Below are 17,361 nucleotides of genomic sequence, written 5' to 3'. Positions count from 1 at the left end.
TCAATTATGTTGGAGAGAGCGACAGCAGACACACATAAAGACTTGAGCAGGTGACGCAAGCACCCACAGGCTTCCGCTGCAACTCTGCTCTTTGTTTGGATTTTGTGGAGTTGTGGCAGTTATGCGCGGACTATCTAACGCGTCCGATGCGCTGCCTCACGTTCGAGAAGCACCAGCACCGTTCCTTCATCGGTGTTCGTGGTTGTGAAGTGCCACTAACCCCGACATCATTTGATGTCATTCTCATTCCGAAAGTGTCAATGACAGCGGAAGAAACGCAAGACTTCCCACTTGCATCATTTCATCTTCACCGCTTCGATGGGCGCGTATCATAACTGCCTCTCTTCCTCTTTTGTCTCCTGCTGTTTCTTCTCCATTTTAACTTCCAATGAAACTCGCACACACACACACACACACACACACAACTGTGAACACAATGAGTCTCCAATAACAAACGGTATCTATTCTTTTACTCCTGTCATCTGGCTCATTTGCTTTTCATCCAGATTTTACCACCTTTAACTTCGACTCCGTTTCGTTTATTCTTCAAGTGGCGTCCCGCATTACTGTCGTGTTGTGCGTGATTTTACTCCTACGTGTATGCTTGCGTTTGGTCTGGTATAGCTTTTCTCTTTCGGACGTTTTGAAAGAAAGAAAAAAGAAAACTGGAAGCGGTTCTCAACTTCGATCGAGAAGTGAAAGAAATAACATATCAGGAAAAAAACCACAAGGAGAGATTTAGTTTTGTGTTGTGCAAAACCACGCAACTTCTGAAGCATCTCGTTGCCAACTCCAAAATTATTTTATTCTTCTGCTGCTGCATTGTTGCGCTGGCTGCAGCGCGTGCGAACTGTATTCCAGCGTTCTTCTTTCTGCCTTTCTTGTTTAAAACACAAAAAACAACCTTTTATTTCACGACCCTCGTAGATCCGTCTAAACTCCCTCTTTTCGTGTCTTTATTCTTCATTCTTTTTCTTTTTTTTTTTGGCTACCAAGTAACTGTGCTTGTTGGCAAGTGTAGAGCAAGCCTTCCCCAACTCATTCTTCTTTTGTGTGTCACCTGTACTTTTTGCGAGGCTTTTTTTTGTTTCATTGTCACCGCCTACTCTGACGTTGTCAAGGGAAAAAATATATATATATGGGAATAGAGAGAGAGCGAGAGAGAAGGAGCTCAAACAGTGTGATAAGAGCGTTGCGTAGGTAAACACGAGAAAAGCGAGGCATCGAAACGAAGAAGTGCAGGACTGCTAGTAAGAAAAACAAAACACGAAAGTCATCGAGTGAGGTAGGAAACTGGAAGGAACGCGCAAGACATCACATTGGCCTTTTAAGAAAGCTAATCCAAACGTTTTTTCTTCCTGCCTCTGTGTAAAGTAAGACACGTTGGCACCACCGAAAAAAAAAAGAGGAGAAAGAGCAGTCTGGCAGTAACACTAAAAGCTAACAAACACTTCTCTCCAGAACACAGCTCTCCACAAAAAAAAAACATTTTTCCTTTTGCAGATTTCTTCGTGCTTGATTGCTTTGTTTTTGTGTCTACGTTACAATCGCTTTTTGTTTTTCAACGACTGTCCCTTTTTTTTTGAAACCTGTTCAGCTCTTCTTCTTTTTGTTCCCTGTTCTCCGTTCTTCTTTGGCAAAAAGCCCAAACAAGCGATCTCCATGAGAACTCAGCTTTTTCCTTTCTCAGCCACTTAACTTCTGTCCGTTTTTTTTCTGTATTTCAACGCCTTGTAGAAAGTTTTGAGAAACAGCAGAACGTATCGTGACCGCAAAACACGCCATCTTTGTATTTTCTACTTGACTGCCTGCTTTCGTTCTTTTGGTTGCCTCCTGCGAGATGATGATTATTATTATTGCTATTACGAGTGGTATCTTTTTCTAAGCAGTATCTTTACCGCTAGGGAGAGAGAAAAAAACGGGCTAACGATCAACAAAAGTTTCTCTCTTCGGCACTTTTTGTTGTCGTTTCTGTTGTTGTTACCGAAGTTGCAACCATACGCTATTTCGGTGGCATCGATTTCTTTTTATTTTTCCCCACCTCTCTCCACCTCTCTCCAGCGTCTCTCAGCGCACTATTGAACTCCTGACAGTTTTTCTTTTGTTTCCTTCTCTGTGAGGTCGGAAGAGAAGGGTTAATAACCTGAAGTGGAAAGCAGTTCAAAAAATCAACGAAAAAGATACAAATAAAGGTTTCCTCAAGTACCTCGCGGATTCAAGAGGCAGTGCGATACTGTTGCAAACTCTTGAGGAAGGAAACAAGTTTCTTGGAGTCACTGCTGAGAAAACACCTTCGAAATCTTATTGCTGCTCACTCAAGCTCATTTTCTAAAGTTATTATTTTTTACAAAGTTGCTCTTTTTCTTTCGCATTTTTCAAATACTTTTTTTTGCGTTTTTGCTCCCTGGGTGTGCGTGTCGGTAGCGCTTCCGAAACGAAAGATAAATCATATCTTTGTGTGCTGTATTTAGTGGAGAAGAAAGAAGTGTCTTCTTTATTGCTATTCTAACTGAAAATACTTACTCAACTTGTTCGAGTGATTGTAAACCGGCCTCAGTGCGGCTGCTTCTTTTGGCCCTTGTTTTTGGGTTTCCATCGTTTTGCACTTTAGTGTGCTAATTTGGTGATGCAGAGAGGTGGAGTGAAAATACAGTGTTTTTGCACGATACAACCCTTTTTTTCTTCTGTTTTTCTCCGTGGCGAACGAGGCCGCTTTGCTTTTTTTTTTCACTCAAGAACAGAACGTTGATTCTTCCTTTCCTTTTTTGTGTTACACATTCGTTTTAGACATATATATATATATATTTGCTACGTGTTGGAGGGAAAGGAGAAACAGTTTTTTCTTCTCTTTTCACCCCAGCGCACCCACACCCACACCCACGCACGCACCTTGAGGAGGTGTGAGTCTCAGCAGCGTGCGATGTCGTCCGCCCGCTCCGATTCCAGTCCACCGCCCCGCGCTGTTCGCGGACGTGGGGGCGGGAGTCTGCCTCAGCTTGTGCGTCCGCAGTGGTCCTCGGCGGACAACAGCACCTCTCACTTTCCGACCCCGCCAGGCACGCCGGAGTTGCGGAGGGCTGACGCACGAGTTGGGGAGTCTCCTCGTGTCAGCTCTGGTCGCCAGAGCAACGGGGTTTCGCGCGGCCTGACTCCCCACGCTTTCACCAGGCGGGGGCGCGGTGGCACCGTTGTGATGCCTCCGACGCGACGGGCTGTCAGTGCACGTGCCACTGCCTCCCTCAATGTTGCACAAGCGTCTGCGCAGGAGATCACGTGCGCGACGCCAGCAGCGACAACGCAACGACGTCCCGTGACGAAAAGCAAGGTTCACCGGAGGAGCGCCAACTCGTCTGTTCACGCCTCCGAATCTGACAAACCGACCCCACAGTCTCCGTTGTCGCGTCAGTTTTCCCCAATGCATTCAGAGCAGCACAGCGGCCCCGGTGAGCTCATCTCCGTAGACACGGCAGCAGAAGCAGAACTAAACGATTATGTTGGCTCCCTCGAGGCAGAGCGGGAGGCAATGCGGCGCGACAATCTGTTGCTGCGGACGCACCTTGCAGACCGGCAACTGCTCGCGGAAGCCCTCGAAGCTGAGAACCGGGAGCTAATGCAAGCCCAGCAAAGCAGACAGACGGTGGCGTTGCAGTCCTCCATCGGGTCCATGACGGAGTTGGCCGCGTCAAGCTGGATGAACATACTCCCCCAACCGGTCCACTCATCCTATCAAGCTGCACCGCAGCGCAATGGCCACGGTGTCGGACCGTCGCCACCGATCTCACCGACGCTTGCACTTCCGCCGCTACCAACCGAGCGCGGCTTCGCTAGCAACGCGGAGGAGAAGATGCACGACCTTCCACTTCACACACGCGACACCCGCGCCTTGCAGGACAGACTCGCGGAGATGCAGCGCGCCAACGATGCTCTGCGGCTGGAGGTAGCGGAGCAGAAGGACGAGCTCCAACGTTTGCGTGCGTTAGAAAATGCAGACCATCCAGAGCAGAATATAACACATAGAAGTGCCACCGTAACGACCCATCTAGGTACTCCAGGGACGCCACCTCCCTTAGCCACGAACGAGAATTCAGTGGAAACGCCGTCCCTATCGCCACCCATAGACTCACTTACTCTGGTGGCACAACTGCAAGATGCCCAATCACAAATAGAGGACCTTCGTGATTACATCGCCAAACTACAACAACAGTACGCCGAAGCGCAGAAACTGTCAACAGAAGAAAAAGAGATACTGGAAGAGCAATTAGAAGCAGCTTTGGCGGCATCACACCACGACGACACCAGCGGCACTACAGAGAACCAAGATATTGACTCTCTTAAAGCAAAACTTGCTGCTACGCAAGCCTTAGCGGATGAAGCTGCACGCACCGTCGCACAACAACAGGAAGACATAGAACTGCTGCAGGCGCAGGTTGCCGAGGCGGCGGCGGCTATGTCCACAATAAACCACGATCCTGCAGAAGCGCAGCACCTCAACCCGAACACAGCGCACGCAGAATACGTCCATACAGTAGAACGACTTCAGGACCACATCGCGAAGCAGGATGACGACATCCGTAACTTGCAAGCTCAACTCGCAAAGCCAAACTCGGTGAAAAATCCACTCCTGAAAGACGACACTCAAAAAGAGGTGCAGTCACTCCGTGAGCAACTCACAGAACGCGAGGCTGAGGAGCAATCACTCATAGACGAGCTTGCTGCAGCACAGAAGACTGCCAACCACGATTCGCATGAGCAGCACGCCACCGATGAGCGTACATACGCACGAAAACAACGGCAACAAGAAACCCAGATCGCACCACCGAATCACGAGCTTGCGGCTGCGCGGAATGGCAGTGCTGCCCGTGGCAGTGGTGGCGATGCTGTGCCGGCGGCGGATGTAGCGGCACTGCAGCGTGCGTTGGACGAGCTGCGGTTCCACGATGAGCGGACACGGAACTACGACGCGACGAAGCCGACAACCGTGTCGAGGCATCACCGCGAGTTCGATGGCGATGAGTGGGGCCGTGTTGTTGCGGAGCGTGGGGAGGCTCTGAAGGATGCGTTCTGCAGCGACGCTGCGAATGCGTGCCACGTGTCACGCGACGAGATCATCGCGGTGTCGTTCCGTGTGGGCAGCCTGCACGTCGACTTCTCCGTGCGCCACAACCAGGATGTAAGCGAGCAGGAGATTGATGATCGGATTGCTGCACACGAGTTCCCGATGATGAACACGCTGTACGCAAATCGCAACGGCCCGAAGACTGGGCTTGACGCTGCACAGGAGAAGCTGGCGGCGCACGGTGCGGAGGTCACGGCGCTGCAGCAGGAGCTGGCTGCCGCGAAGGATGCGCTTGCTGCTGCGGAGGCCGCGCGGGCGGATGCGGATGCCGCTGCTGCGGAGGCGAAGCGCGCGGACGAGCAGCGTGGCGCCGCGGTGGAGCCGGAGCCCGCGGAGAGCGCTGGCGCCGCTGCTGCGGAGGTGCAGGCGCTGAAGGAGCAGCTGGCAGAGCGTGACGCTGAGGTCGCGGCGATGCAGCAGGAGCTGGCTGCCGCGAAGGATGCGCTTGCTGCTGCGGAGGCCGCGCGGGCGGATGCGGATGCCGCTGCTGCGGAGGCGAAGCGCGCGGACGAGCAGCGTGGCGCCGCGGTGGAGCCGGAGCCCGCGGAGAGCGCTGGCGCCGCTGCTGCGGAGGTGCAGGCGCTGAAGGAGCAGCTGGCAGAGCGTGACGCTGAGGTCGCGGCGATGCAGCAGGAGCTGGCTGCCGCGAAGGATGCGCTTGCTGCTGCGGAGGCCGCGCGGGCGGATGCGGATGCCGCTGCTGCGGAGGCGAAGCGCGCGGACGAGCAGCGTGGCGCCGCGGTGGAGCCGGAGCCCGCGGAGAGCGCTGGCGCCGCTGCTGCGGAGGTGCAGGCGCTGAAGGAGCAGCTGGCAGAGCGTGACGCTGAGGTCGCGGCGATGCAGCAGGAGCTGGCTGCCGCGAAGGATGCGCTTGCTGCTGCGGAGGCCGCGCGGGCGGATGCGGATGCCGCTGCTGCGGAGGCGAAGCGCGCGGACGAGCAGCGTGGCGCCGCGGTGGAGCCGGAGCCCGCGGAGAGCGCTGGCGCCGCTGCTGCGGAGGTGCAGGCGCTGAAGGAGCAGCTGGCAGAGCGTGACGCTGAGGTCGCGGCGATGCAGCAGGAGCTGGCTGCCGCGAAGGATGCGCTTGCTGCTGCGGAGGCCGCGCGGGCGGATGCGGATGCCGCTGCTGCGGAGGCGAAGCGCGCGGACGAGCAGCGTGGCGCCGCGGTGGAGCCGGAGCCCGCGGAGAGCGCTGGCGCCGCTGCTGCGGAGGTGCAGGCGCTGAAGGAGCAGCTGGCAGAGCGTGACGCTGAGGTCGCGGCGATGCAGCAGGAGCTGGCTGCCGCGAAGGATGCGCTTGCTGCTGCGGAGGCCGCGCGGGCGGATGCGGATGCCGCTGCTGCGGAGGCGAAGCGCGCGGACGAGCAGCGTGGCGCCGCGGTGGAGCCGGAGCCCGCGGAGAGCGCTGGCGCCGCTGCTGCGGAGGTGCAGGCGCTGAAGGAGCAGCTGGCAGAGCGTGACGCTGAGGTCGCGGCGATGCAGCAGGAGCTGGCTGCCGCGAAGGATGCGCTTGCTGCTGCGGAGGCCGCGCGGGCGGATGCGGATGCCGCTGCTGCGGAGGCGAAGCGCGCGGACGAGCAGCGTGGCGCCGCGGTGGAGCCGGAGCCCGCGGAGAGCGCTGGCGCCGCTGCTGCGGAGGTGCAGGCGCTGAAGGAGCAGCTGGCAGAGCAGAAGGCTGAGGTCGCGGCGATGCAGCAGGAGCTGGCTGCCGCGAAGGATGCGCTTGCTGCTGCGGAGGCCGCGCGGGCCGACGCGGAAGCTGCTGGTGACAGGAGTGCGGTGAGAAGGCAACTGGAGAACGCCCGTTCTCTCCAAGAAGCTGCTGCTCGTGAGCGTGCGGACAGTGTTGCACGCCGCGAAGCTGCGATGGACGCACTGAAGGAGAAGCTGGAGGAGCAGGATGGGGCGGTGCATGCGCTGAAGGAGCAGCTGGCGGCACAGAACGCGGAGGTTGAGGCACTCCAGCAGGAGCTTGCGGCTGCGCGGAATGGCAGTGCTGCCCGTGGCAGTGGTGGCGATGCTGTGCCGGCGGCGGATGTAGCGGCACTGCAGCGTGCGTTGGACGAGCTGCGGTTCCACGATGAGCGGGCACGGAACTACGACGCGACGAAGCCGACAACCGTGTCGAGGCATCACCGCGAGTTCGATGGCGATGAGTGGGGCCGTGTTGTTGCGGAGCGTGGGGAGGCTCTGAAGGATGCGTTCTGCAGCGACGCCGCGAGTGCGTGCCACGTGTCACGCGACGAGATCATCGCGGTGTCGTTCCGTGTGGGCAGCCTGCACGTCGACTTCTCCGTGCGCCACAACCAGGATGTAAGCGAGCAGGAGATTGATGATCGGATTGCTGCACACGAGTTCCCGATGATGAACACGCTGTACGCGAATCGCAACGGCCCGAAGACTGGGCTTGACGCTGCACTGGAGAAGCTGGCGGCGTACGGTGCGGAGGTCACGGCGCTGCAGCAGGAGCTGGCTGCCGCGAAGGATGCGCTTGCTGCTGGTGCCGTGGATGGTCGCTCTGCAGCGCTGGATGCGAGGATGGCGTTGCTGAAGTCCATGCTAGCGGGGGAGTTGCGCGCTCAGGTGGAGGCTGAAGAGGCGGATGATACGGACGCTGCTGCCTTACACGGGGCGCGTGCCGACGAGTTGAGGAGTGCAATCGTCTACGCGGAAGCGGCGTCTTCTGGTGACGGAAATGATGTGAGTGCTCTCATGGAGCGTGTGGATGAACACGTGGAAGGTGTGCAGGCTGTCCAGCGGGAGATTGCGTCACGGGACGAGGCTGTGACTGCGTTGCAGGAGGCTCTCGTGTTGGCAAGGACGGCACCGAGAAGTCCCGACACAGTGGCTGCGGCGCCTGTACCGACACGTGAAGCTCTCTTGACGGATCTTCGGAAGGAGCTGGGGGCTGCTGAACACCTGCAGGCTCGAAAGCTTCGCAAAGCAATCGCCGATATCGAGGCGCTGTTGGATGAGGAAGGGAGTGTGGCCAGCTCCGCAGAGTCTAGCCACGCTGCGGCAGGATTGAGGGAGGAGCTCGCGAAGCAGCAAGGCGAGGTGGAAAGACTGCAGCAAGAACTCCAGCGTGCTCGCGCCGCGCATCAGGCGGAGACAGAGGAGCGTGGAGCCATGGTGGAGCTGTACGCGGTGGAGGTGAAAGCCATGCAGGACCAGCTCTCGCAGGCCCAAGCAGCCGAAGACGAAGCGCGGCTGAAGTATCTGCTGCAGGAACATGAGTGGAAGCAGGCGGCACGACAGCAGCTCGACGAGGAGCATGCGCGATTGGGCGCGGAGCCGGAGGCGTTAAAGGAGGAGCTTGCAACGCTGACTCGCGAGGCGGAAGCGATGCGACAGGAAGTTGCTGGCCTTCGCGACACGGTGGATGAGGTGCAGTGGTACGACGAGCGCCGAGACAACTGCGTGCCGGACAAACCAATGACAGAGTCTTACTTTCACCGCGTCTTTGAGGGCGACGAGTGGCGTCGTGTCGTAGAGGACTATGAGGAGGAGCTGCGGTGGATGCTTCACATCGACTGCGGCCGTGCGTGCCACGTAAACTTGGAACATGTCACACGCGTTGATTTCGTGCTGGACAGCTTGCATGTAGACTTCTGCGTGCAGCACAACACGGATGTCGCGAAGAGCGAGTTGCGCAATCGTCTGGTTGAGTACCCCTTCCCGGCTACCTGGGGCCTGTACCACCGTGTGGTGGAGGCGGACGGCCCTGGCGGGTCGTTATTTGGCCCTTCCTTGAGCAGAGCTGCGGAAAAGCTCGTCTTGGAGGAGGAGGTAGCAAGAGCGCAGATGCAGGGGCTGGAACTGGAGGCGCGGCAGGAGATGACGCGGGAGCAGGGTACTGACTCCGCACATCTTTACCAGGTCTACTTCGATGACCTGATGGCCGAGCTCGACTTGGCGGGTCAGGAGCGCACCGACAACCTAGAGCACCTGGAGGAGTGCGCGGCGTTGCTGGAGGAGGCTCGAGAGAGCGAGCAGGAGCTGCGTAATCGTCTCTTCACGGCGGAGGAGGAGATGTTCGAGGTGCACCGCAAACACGACGAGGAGAAGCGGCTGGGGGAGGAGCGGGAGGAGAGCGGTCGCCGCGCCATCAGCGAGTCCGTGGTACGGTTAGCGGAGCAAGATGCTGCCATGCAGCGACAAGCGGAGGAGATTGTGGGGCTGCAAAGTGAAGTGTGCAACATGACGGAGACGGCGAAACAGAAGGAGGACGCGATGCAACAAATGCGTGACCGTGAAGCCGACTTGCTGCGGAAGCTGGAGGACAGCGCGGTGCAGTACGCGGAGGCGGTGAAGAGGCTGGACAAGGGCGAGAAAGACGCGGAGGCGTCACGAGAGACGCACGCGGCGTTGTCCGTGGCGTTCGCAGACTTGCAGGCGCACAACGATGAGCTGCAACACGCCAACGAGGCGCAAGCCGAAGCCCACCGCGTAGAAATGGAGGCTGCACTGGCCATGGAGCAGAAACTGAAGGAGGCCACGGACGTTGTGTGCGAGTTCTTGCCACAACTCATCGCCGCCGCGTCTGGCACGCGGACGAAGGACAATGCAGTGGAGGAGGACGGTACAACGACGGAGGAAAGTGCCTTTATGCCAAAGGGCCAGCTGGACGCAAATGAGCTGCGCGAGGCGTTGCTCCATCACCTGGGCCAGATCGAACAGCTGCGCCGCGACAAGAATAGCCTCTCCGACGATCTGGATGCTGCGGAAAAGCTGCGTAACGAGTACATGGCTTCGCTTGAAAATTCGATGCGTGCGTTGGCGGACGAGCGGGCGTCGCGCATGCGTGCACACGAGCAACAGGTACAGCTGTCGCAGCAGCTATTGAAACAGATCACAATCATGCGCAACGCGGAGGACGACGACGCAGTTGATGAAGGCCATGATGATGATGTGGCGAGCAATTACGAACCATCAAGCCTGTGCAGTGTCACTCCTCCGTTCTAAGGTGGAGGAAGAAACACTTAATTCTCGGATGTCGGTCTTCCTGGAGGGAAGTTATTCACTTTTCTTTCTTTTTTGCTACGTGCAGCAAAGCTGTCGTTGCTCTATTATGTTTCTCACCCCCTCCCCCAGTTTCCGCTTTTCAACGTGCAACCTCCCGTGTTGCTCACCTGCTTTCGTTGCTCTTTTATATATTTTGAACAGGATGGAAAATACACCGAGTCAGACTTGGGAGAGAAACAGCCTAAAGGAGAACGAACGACGAGGTTCATCTGGAACGTCGCAACGAAGGCCAGCGCCGCACGTTGAAGTCTCTTCACCTCCCTGCAACCTTGTTGGCTGTACTCCTTGGAACTGTCAACAGTGTGCCGGAGGCGACATCAAAGGCATAAAGTGCAAAGAGTAAATGGAGCGCCACGGGAAAGCTGCTCTTTTTCCCCTCAAAGCAACGCCTTAAATCACCAAAAAAAAGCGTTAACGTTGTTCATACAGCCCTTCATCTTCGTGCTTCACAGTAGATTTTGTGTCGTGCAAAGCACACATGTGCGAGGACACCCGTAAACAAGTCGAACCACGACGCAAGCGCCCTTCTTTTTTCCTTTGCTGTCACGCTTCTCCGCGTTCTTCTTCGTTTCCATTTTCTCCTCGTTGCTTTTCTGCTCTTCCTCCCCATTTCTTCACTCGTCCCCCCCTCAAAAAAAAAAAACGATGACACAAGTATGCATAGCTGTTGCGATTCTCTATTATTTGCCCATTGTTTTTCCATTTCTTCGTCTTCTCCGTAACAAGCTCTTTGAGAATCCTCCCCGCAGTTAAGTTGTTCGAAAGCAGGAACGTGACGCTGCTATACCGCAGTCCGTTTTGACGTCAAAAGAAAGGCTTTTCCAAGCGCGTGTCGTCCGTCAAAGACTCGTGGCTCACACCTGGCGAAACATCTACAGTCGATTTGAAAATTGTGGTTCAGACTCGCTGAATACGTCGGAGGCACGTAAAAGATTCTCTTTGCTTTGAACGCCTGCATTTGGTTGATGCGATCAACGCGATCTGCGTTTTTACCCCACTCTCCTTTATGCCGTCTCCCTGCTTTCTACGTTGAGGTTTCTCTTTCTTTCATAGTTGCCGTTTCTTTCCTTCTTCGTTGGTTTTCGAAGTTTACTTCTCCGGTATTGTATTATCATTTTCATAGACCCACTTAACAAGCCTGCATTCGCCACCATTAACGCACGCAGACGGAGCTACCTGCAAGCACCGTGAAGCGGCACGACTTTTCATTGTTTTTTCCCCCTTTTGGTTGTTCACTTACACACACACACGCAGACACACGTCTGTTTCGGGCTCCTCTGCTGAATACACTGTTCAGAGAACCGCTGCATACTGGCGTATCACGACGACAACGATTACGATTTCCGTTTCTTTTTCACTGTATTGCTATCTCTTGCCTCTTCATTAGTTGTGGCCCTGCTCGAAGTTGACGTGCAGCGGACCGTGTTTTGTTCCGCTCTCCCAATTGGAAAAATAGAAAAAGAAAAGCCGACAAAGTTTTCTTTTGGAAGCGTTGAAGAAGGCAACGACGTTCGAACTCAGCGTTTTTTTTTTCTTCTTCTGTTCTTTTTTTTGTTAAGTCTCGCATCGTTTTTCTGCTTATCGTTGAAGTATTATTCGTACCTTCTCCAACATATTGGTCAGTTTGTACACACGAGCAAAAGAACTTTCGCCTCCCTCTCTCTCGGGCGAACTTTTTTCGGAGAGCACATTTCCATCGGTAAGAAGTGGAGACGAACTACTTAAAAAGTCCATATTTAATAAGCGGAACAACTCTTTCCCGTATCACTGTTATTTCGCCTCGTTAACGTTTCCTGTGTCTTCCCTTTTTCTTTTGCAATACTGCTGCAGTGGCTGTTGTTATCGTTGTAGAATTCTAGCGTTTCTGCTGTCTTTCACCTCCTTTTTTCGCACGACGCAGTTGAGACTTCCTTGCCGTGCAGCGAGAGCGATACTGAGGATAAGCCGTTGCTGTAGAGCTGAACAGTTTTATTGCCACACCACGTCCGCTGCACAAAAAAATTTAACGGAAAAAGATAGGAAAAGGGAAGGAAAATATAATGTCGTCGTCTGTGCAGAGCTCCACAGCCGCAAGCCGGCCTCGACTTGCAATGGCGCATGCCGCGGCGCGTCCGCCGTGTTCCTCGCAAAGGTCGTCTATTGCGCAATCACCACCGCTATCACCACCACCAACAACAATGCAAAACCCGCCTAAAATGGTGCACAAACAGCACCACGCGCAGCAGCAGCAGCAGCAGCAGCAGCGCCGTTCCTCGCCGGCGTTGACGCGGCAAGAAATCGAAGCGGCGGTGCAGGACCGTGTCAAGCGCACCGCACCGTACATCAAACCAGGCGCTGTCGTTGTGTACGAGTTCCTTGATGAGGCGCAGGAATGGCACTGGTCGCTGGGAACGGTGCAGAGGGCCAACCCACACGTCGTAACGCTCGCAGAGTGGAGCTGCGAATTTGATGGCCTGGACAAGAGTGTGATGGCGACTTTGGGCAAGGAGGAGGCGCGTATCCGGCGGGAAATGGAAGACCACCAGGCTACCATTCTTGCCCTCCGCTCAGAGTTGGGTGCGGTGCGCACGCACAACGAATCGGAGATGAACGCTGCCCGTGACGCGATTGAGGAACGCCGCCGCGGGATGGAAGCCACGACGGACGCTCTAGACCGGTGTGCTCAACGCGGGGTGGCCCTGCGCCTCAATTGCGGTATTGACGAGGATGACGTCCTGGCGGCTGTCCTGCGCGCTGCGTTGAGTATTGTGGAGGATTACGTCCCAGTTGAGCCGCTGCCGTGGGACGTGATCTGGGCGACCGTCTGCGATCCCGTCTTTCTGCAGCGCTGCGTCAACTACGACGCTGGCTATGACATGAGTGTGGAACAGAGGGACGACATCGTGGCATGCTACGTGGACTCGCAGCTCATCACGGAGGCGAAGGTGCGCCGGGCAGCTGCGCAGATGGCGATGAAGTCGCCTGACTTAAACGAGGTGCTGTGCGCCACCGCCAGCTGGGTTTTTACGCAACTCTCTGCGTTTCGCGTCTACCAGAAGTGCGCCAGTACCCAGTCCTACGCGGACGAACTACAGCAGCAGCTCACGCACCACGTCAACAGCTTGAAGGAAGGGATCAGGAAGCTGCGCCAGGTTCAGGCACAGCTGCGCGTGCCGAGCGGAGTACCCGGGGACCCGTCCGGAACTTCGTCGACACCTGGCGCCGACACCCACTACACCTTTGTACCGCTGGAGGACTCCACAATAGAAGTTTTGCGGTGCGCCGTCATCTGCCCCCTGCCCACTTCGAGCCCAGTGCAGAAAGCAGCGTCGAGCCCGGCCCTGGAAGAAAGCACACCACCATCCGTGAAGGGAGACGGCTCCTCACGATCGAGTTCGGCGCCGCCGCTGAAGGGCAGTAGAAACGGAAACCGCACCGGCACCGCCCACGCCCACGCAGCCCCTTCACCGTCGCCAGAGGTCATTGTGCTCGATCAAGAGGAATTGGACGAGATCGTCAGCCGCGCCACTCAAGACCGCCCACAACTGTTAAAGGCGCTGGACGACTTGCAGCGAGAATGCGGACGTCTGGAGCGGGAGTTGGCATTCGTGAAGTCGTTCACCAAGGAGGCGGCCATACCCCCCGCCGCTTCGCTGCGTAGCGCCACCGCACCCTCGTCCAGGGCGTCGCTTGTGGAGCGTCCGCCGTCGCAGATGGCGCCAGACGCGGGACACAACGGACGACCGTATCGCATTCGCCCATCTGCTAACGACGACGACTCGGACGGCAGCGACGAAGAGGCGGACACGCGCGCTTTACAGAACGTGCTTCTCGGACTCCACCGCGATCTGCAAGGAGCGCGCCGCGAAAACGAGCAGTTGAAGCGCTCGCTGGAGCGAGAAGCCCACAAGCACAAAGCCGAGGCGGCAGAACTGGGCCGGCAGCTGCACGCGGTGCGTGCCGAGCACGAAGATGCATTGGGTAGGCTGGCTGACGCTAAAATTCACTGCGAGGCGTTGCAGGCGGAGAACGACGACCTCGAGAAAAGTGTAGCCGACTTGACGGATCGCATCCACGCGCACGAGAAGGAGCTGCAGAACGACCCTGGTGATATCCGAAGTGCGTCAAAATCCACCAAGCGTACCGACCCCGACGAGGTAAACGCCACCCCTGCGCCCTCTGAAGTGGACGCGGTTGCAGATCCCGATGCGATGCTTGCAGAAGGCAAGGTACCATCTCCTGGGCACGACGCAGCGACCGCGCAACCGGCATGCGTGACGCACCACCGCAAGCACCTCGACGGCGACGGATGGCCCGATGCAGTGCGGCACCACCCCGACAGGATGCAAGCCGCGGTAGCTGTAGATGCTGCCAACGCGTGTCGTGTGTTGAACGATGCAATTACGCACGTGCAATTCTCGCCATACGGCTGCACCGCTGAGTTCGACGTTTCTCACGCGCCTGAAATAGCGCAGCGCACCCTCGATGAGAAGATCGAGCAGCGCCCCTTCGACGAATGTGCGCGTGTGTTGTGTGACGACGAGGAGCATCGCTCGGCAAAAGATTTGCTGCACCACCTTGAGGAACGCGATGCTACAATACGGGATTTAGAGCAGCACCTGGAGGAGCTGAAGGCACAGCTCGCTCAACTGAGCGCCGCCGACAACCCTGTTGAGGCCACGAAAGCGGCGGAGCCACCTTCTTCCTTGCCCGATGCGACAGCTCTCCAAGAAGAACTCGACCACGCACGCCAGGCAAATGCGTTTCTTCAGGCCAGTGTCGACGAACTCGCTGACAAGCTGCAGGCTGCTAGGGACGAAAATGCCGACCTTGTGGATTCGAACAACGCCGTCGTCGCGGAGCTGCGTCAACAGGTGGCAGACACTCAAGATCAACTCAGCGACGCTGCTCGCTGTCAGCAAAGTAGCGACGCTGAGATTGCCGACCTGAAGCAGCAGCTGGAGGAGGGTGGTGCCACCGATCCAGAGCCCCCAAGACACGTCGGCTGTGATTCATCATTCGCGAAAGAGGGTGAAGACTCTTCCCATGTTCCATTGGGCCCACAACAGCATCCCGCGAACACGACTGCAGCAGCATTGGATGACCCGCCAGTTGGTGCCGCGAGTGTTGCAGCGTTGCAGCAGAAGTTGGAAGAGGAAGCGGCGACAAACGCTTCCCTCCAGAAAGCGATGCAGGATGCTGTGAAAGACAACGCAGAGCTGCGCAACATAGCAGCGGCAGCCCAAATTGGCCGAGAGGCCATCGAGGCCGAATGCGCCGACCTGCAGAAGAAGCTTCACGACTGCGAGGCGCCACATTCGCCTTCTGCTCGTGATCTCGGCCAGCCGGCAGCTGCCAGCATCAGCATTGCTGAGATGAACAAGGGCGACACGGAAGAAGTGCTGCAACAATTGGCTGCTGCTCAGCAGCGCAATGCTAAGAAGGATGCTGAGATCGCGGACCTGCGCGACCAGCTCGCAGACGCGGAGCAGCGTGCGAAAGATGCCGAGGACGCGAAGGCTGCGGAGGGCTCCGACAAGGACGCCGAGATCGCGGACCTGCGCGACCAGCTCGCGGACGCGGAGCAGCGTGCGAAAGATGCCGAGGACGCGAAGGCTGCGGAGGGCTCCGACAAGGACGCCGAGATCGCGGACCTGCGCGACCAGCTCGCGGACGCGGAGCAGCGTGCGAAAGATGCCGAGGACGCGAAGGCCGCGGAGGGCTCCGACAAGGACGCCGAGATCGCGGACCTGCGCGACCAGCTGGCCAATGCTGCGGTGCGGGGAAATGTAGCCGACGCGTATGAGGACCGCATTGGTGCGTTGACGGTGGAACTTGAGGCGATGTCAGCGGAGTGTACAGACACCCTGGAGAAGCTGGAGGAGTGTATGGCGCTGCTGGAGGAATCGAGACAAGGTGAGGCTGAGCTGCGAGAGCGGTTAATGAGCAAAGAGGATGAGGTGTTCAAACTGAAGTGTCAGCTTGATTTCGCCCAGAAGGAGCTCGTGGAAAGTGAAGCGAGGATGGCGGCTCAGGGGCCTGCCGTCGATCCCCAGGTTTTGTCGGCGCTTGAAGACGAAGTCGCGGTGCTTAGAGTAGACAAGGACGAGCTAGAGGACGCGTTTGCACGACGTAACGAGGAGCACCAGCTGGAGGTGGACGCCCTCAACGACAAGGTGGACGAGCTAACGGCCGAGTTGGAAGACAAGGGTGAGGATTACGCCAACACGTTGGAGAAACTGGAGGAGTTTGTGGGGCTTTTAGAGACTGCGCGGGCTAGTGAACGTGCCGCGCTGCAGTCCTTGGACGACACAGAGCACGAGTTGGGTGTGCAGCAAGCACAGCACGACGACGAGATGGCTGCAACTCACCGCATTATTGATGGACTGCGACGCGAACGGAACGACCTGCAGCGACAGTTGAGTGAGCGTGTCGGCGGAGCGTCGCTGGAACCACTTCGGGGGGAGCGCACAGAGGTCCGTTCTCCTCAAAGCGCAACCTTGGGCGGCGATGAAGATGAGGGGACAGCTACCTCGGGCACCCTCCGCAGCGCGATGCAGGCCACACGAGGCAGCAGCTCGACGATGCGTGAACAATTGGAGCAGCTCAAACGGGAGAAGGAAGCTCTCTTGTCAGAGTTGGCGATGAGGGATGCGGACTAGAATTCGCCTTGGCCGGTCTCACCCTACTTATTATTTTTTCCCCTTGTTTGCAGGAGGTTGATGATCGGCGTATCGCGCGCTCACGCTCGATGGTGCTGAAAGAACACGCGACCAGTGTCCTTCGTGGCTCCTTGGGAGTGTAACGGTGCTAGTCCAACGAGGACTCCCCCGTACTTAAAAAAAAAAGAAACATATACTTTTTTTAATGCCTTTTGAAGGCGAAAAGTTTTGCGTTTTTCTTAAATCTTGCCGCAGGATTAATGTGCCTGCCGTATTTTTATCATCTGTTTTTTTTGCTAAGAGCTGCTTTGCTATGCGGCATTTTGACACTAGTTGTCTCACCGTGTCGAGAGGATTTCTTTACTTTATCTAGTATTGTTATTGTTATTGTTCTTTTTTTTGCTCAACTTGCTGTATTCAGTTTTTCTCCACCATAGACTTGCTTTTTTTTTTTTGCCGTTGTTGGCGTCTTTTCGTGCTTCGCTTTCTTCGCCCGTGGCTGCTTTCATTTGTTTCTTTTTTCTGCATCTTCCAACACCGAGTCCGTTCTGTACACTCGTTGCGAGTGTCAACGCACTC

General features: G+C 56.6%; 2 protein-coding genes across 3 annotated transcripts; both read left to right on the top strand.

Moving 5' to 3' along the window:
• Positions 1-2,920: 2,920 nt before the first annotated feature.
• Positions 2,921-10,081, top strand: ABB37_00132 (hypothetical protein; the record flags this gene model as incomplete). The annotated part of the gene is made up of 1 exon (XM_015796211.1): positions 2,921-10,081. The coding sequence occupies one exon, from the start codon at positions 2,921-2,923 to the stop codon at positions 10,079-10,081; it is 7,161 nt and encodes a 2,386-aa protein (XP_015664219.1).
• Positions 10,082-10,785: 704 nt separating this feature from the next.
• Positions 10,786-16,782, top strand: ABB37_00131 (putative mitochondrial hypothetical protein, unknown function; the record flags this gene model as incomplete). Of its 2 annotated transcripts, none has more annotated exons than XM_015796210.1 (1): positions 10,786-16,782. In XM_015796210.1, the coding sequence occupies exon 1, from the start codon at positions 12,319-12,321 to the stop codon at positions 16,780-16,782; it is 4,464 nt and encodes a 1,487-aa protein (XP_015664218.1). In that variant the 5' UTR covers positions 10,786-12,318. The 2 variants fall into 2 exon arrangements, with proteins under 2 accessions (XP_015664218.1, XP_015664217.1); XM_015796209.1 differs by having other exon boundaries at positions 11,194-16,782.
• Between the last annotated feature and the right edge of the window lie 579 nt (positions 16,783-17,361).

The sequence above is a fragment of the Leptomonas pyrrhocoris genome (genome assembly GCF_001293395.1).
Source record: "Leptomonas pyrrhocoris isolate H10 chromosome Unknown, whole genome shotgun sequence".
NCBI lineage: Eukaryota > Euglenozoa > Kinetoplastea > Trypanosomatida > Trypanosomatidae > Leptomonas > Leptomonas pyrrhocoris.
This window is presented reverse-complemented; position numbering and strand designations above follow the sequence as displayed.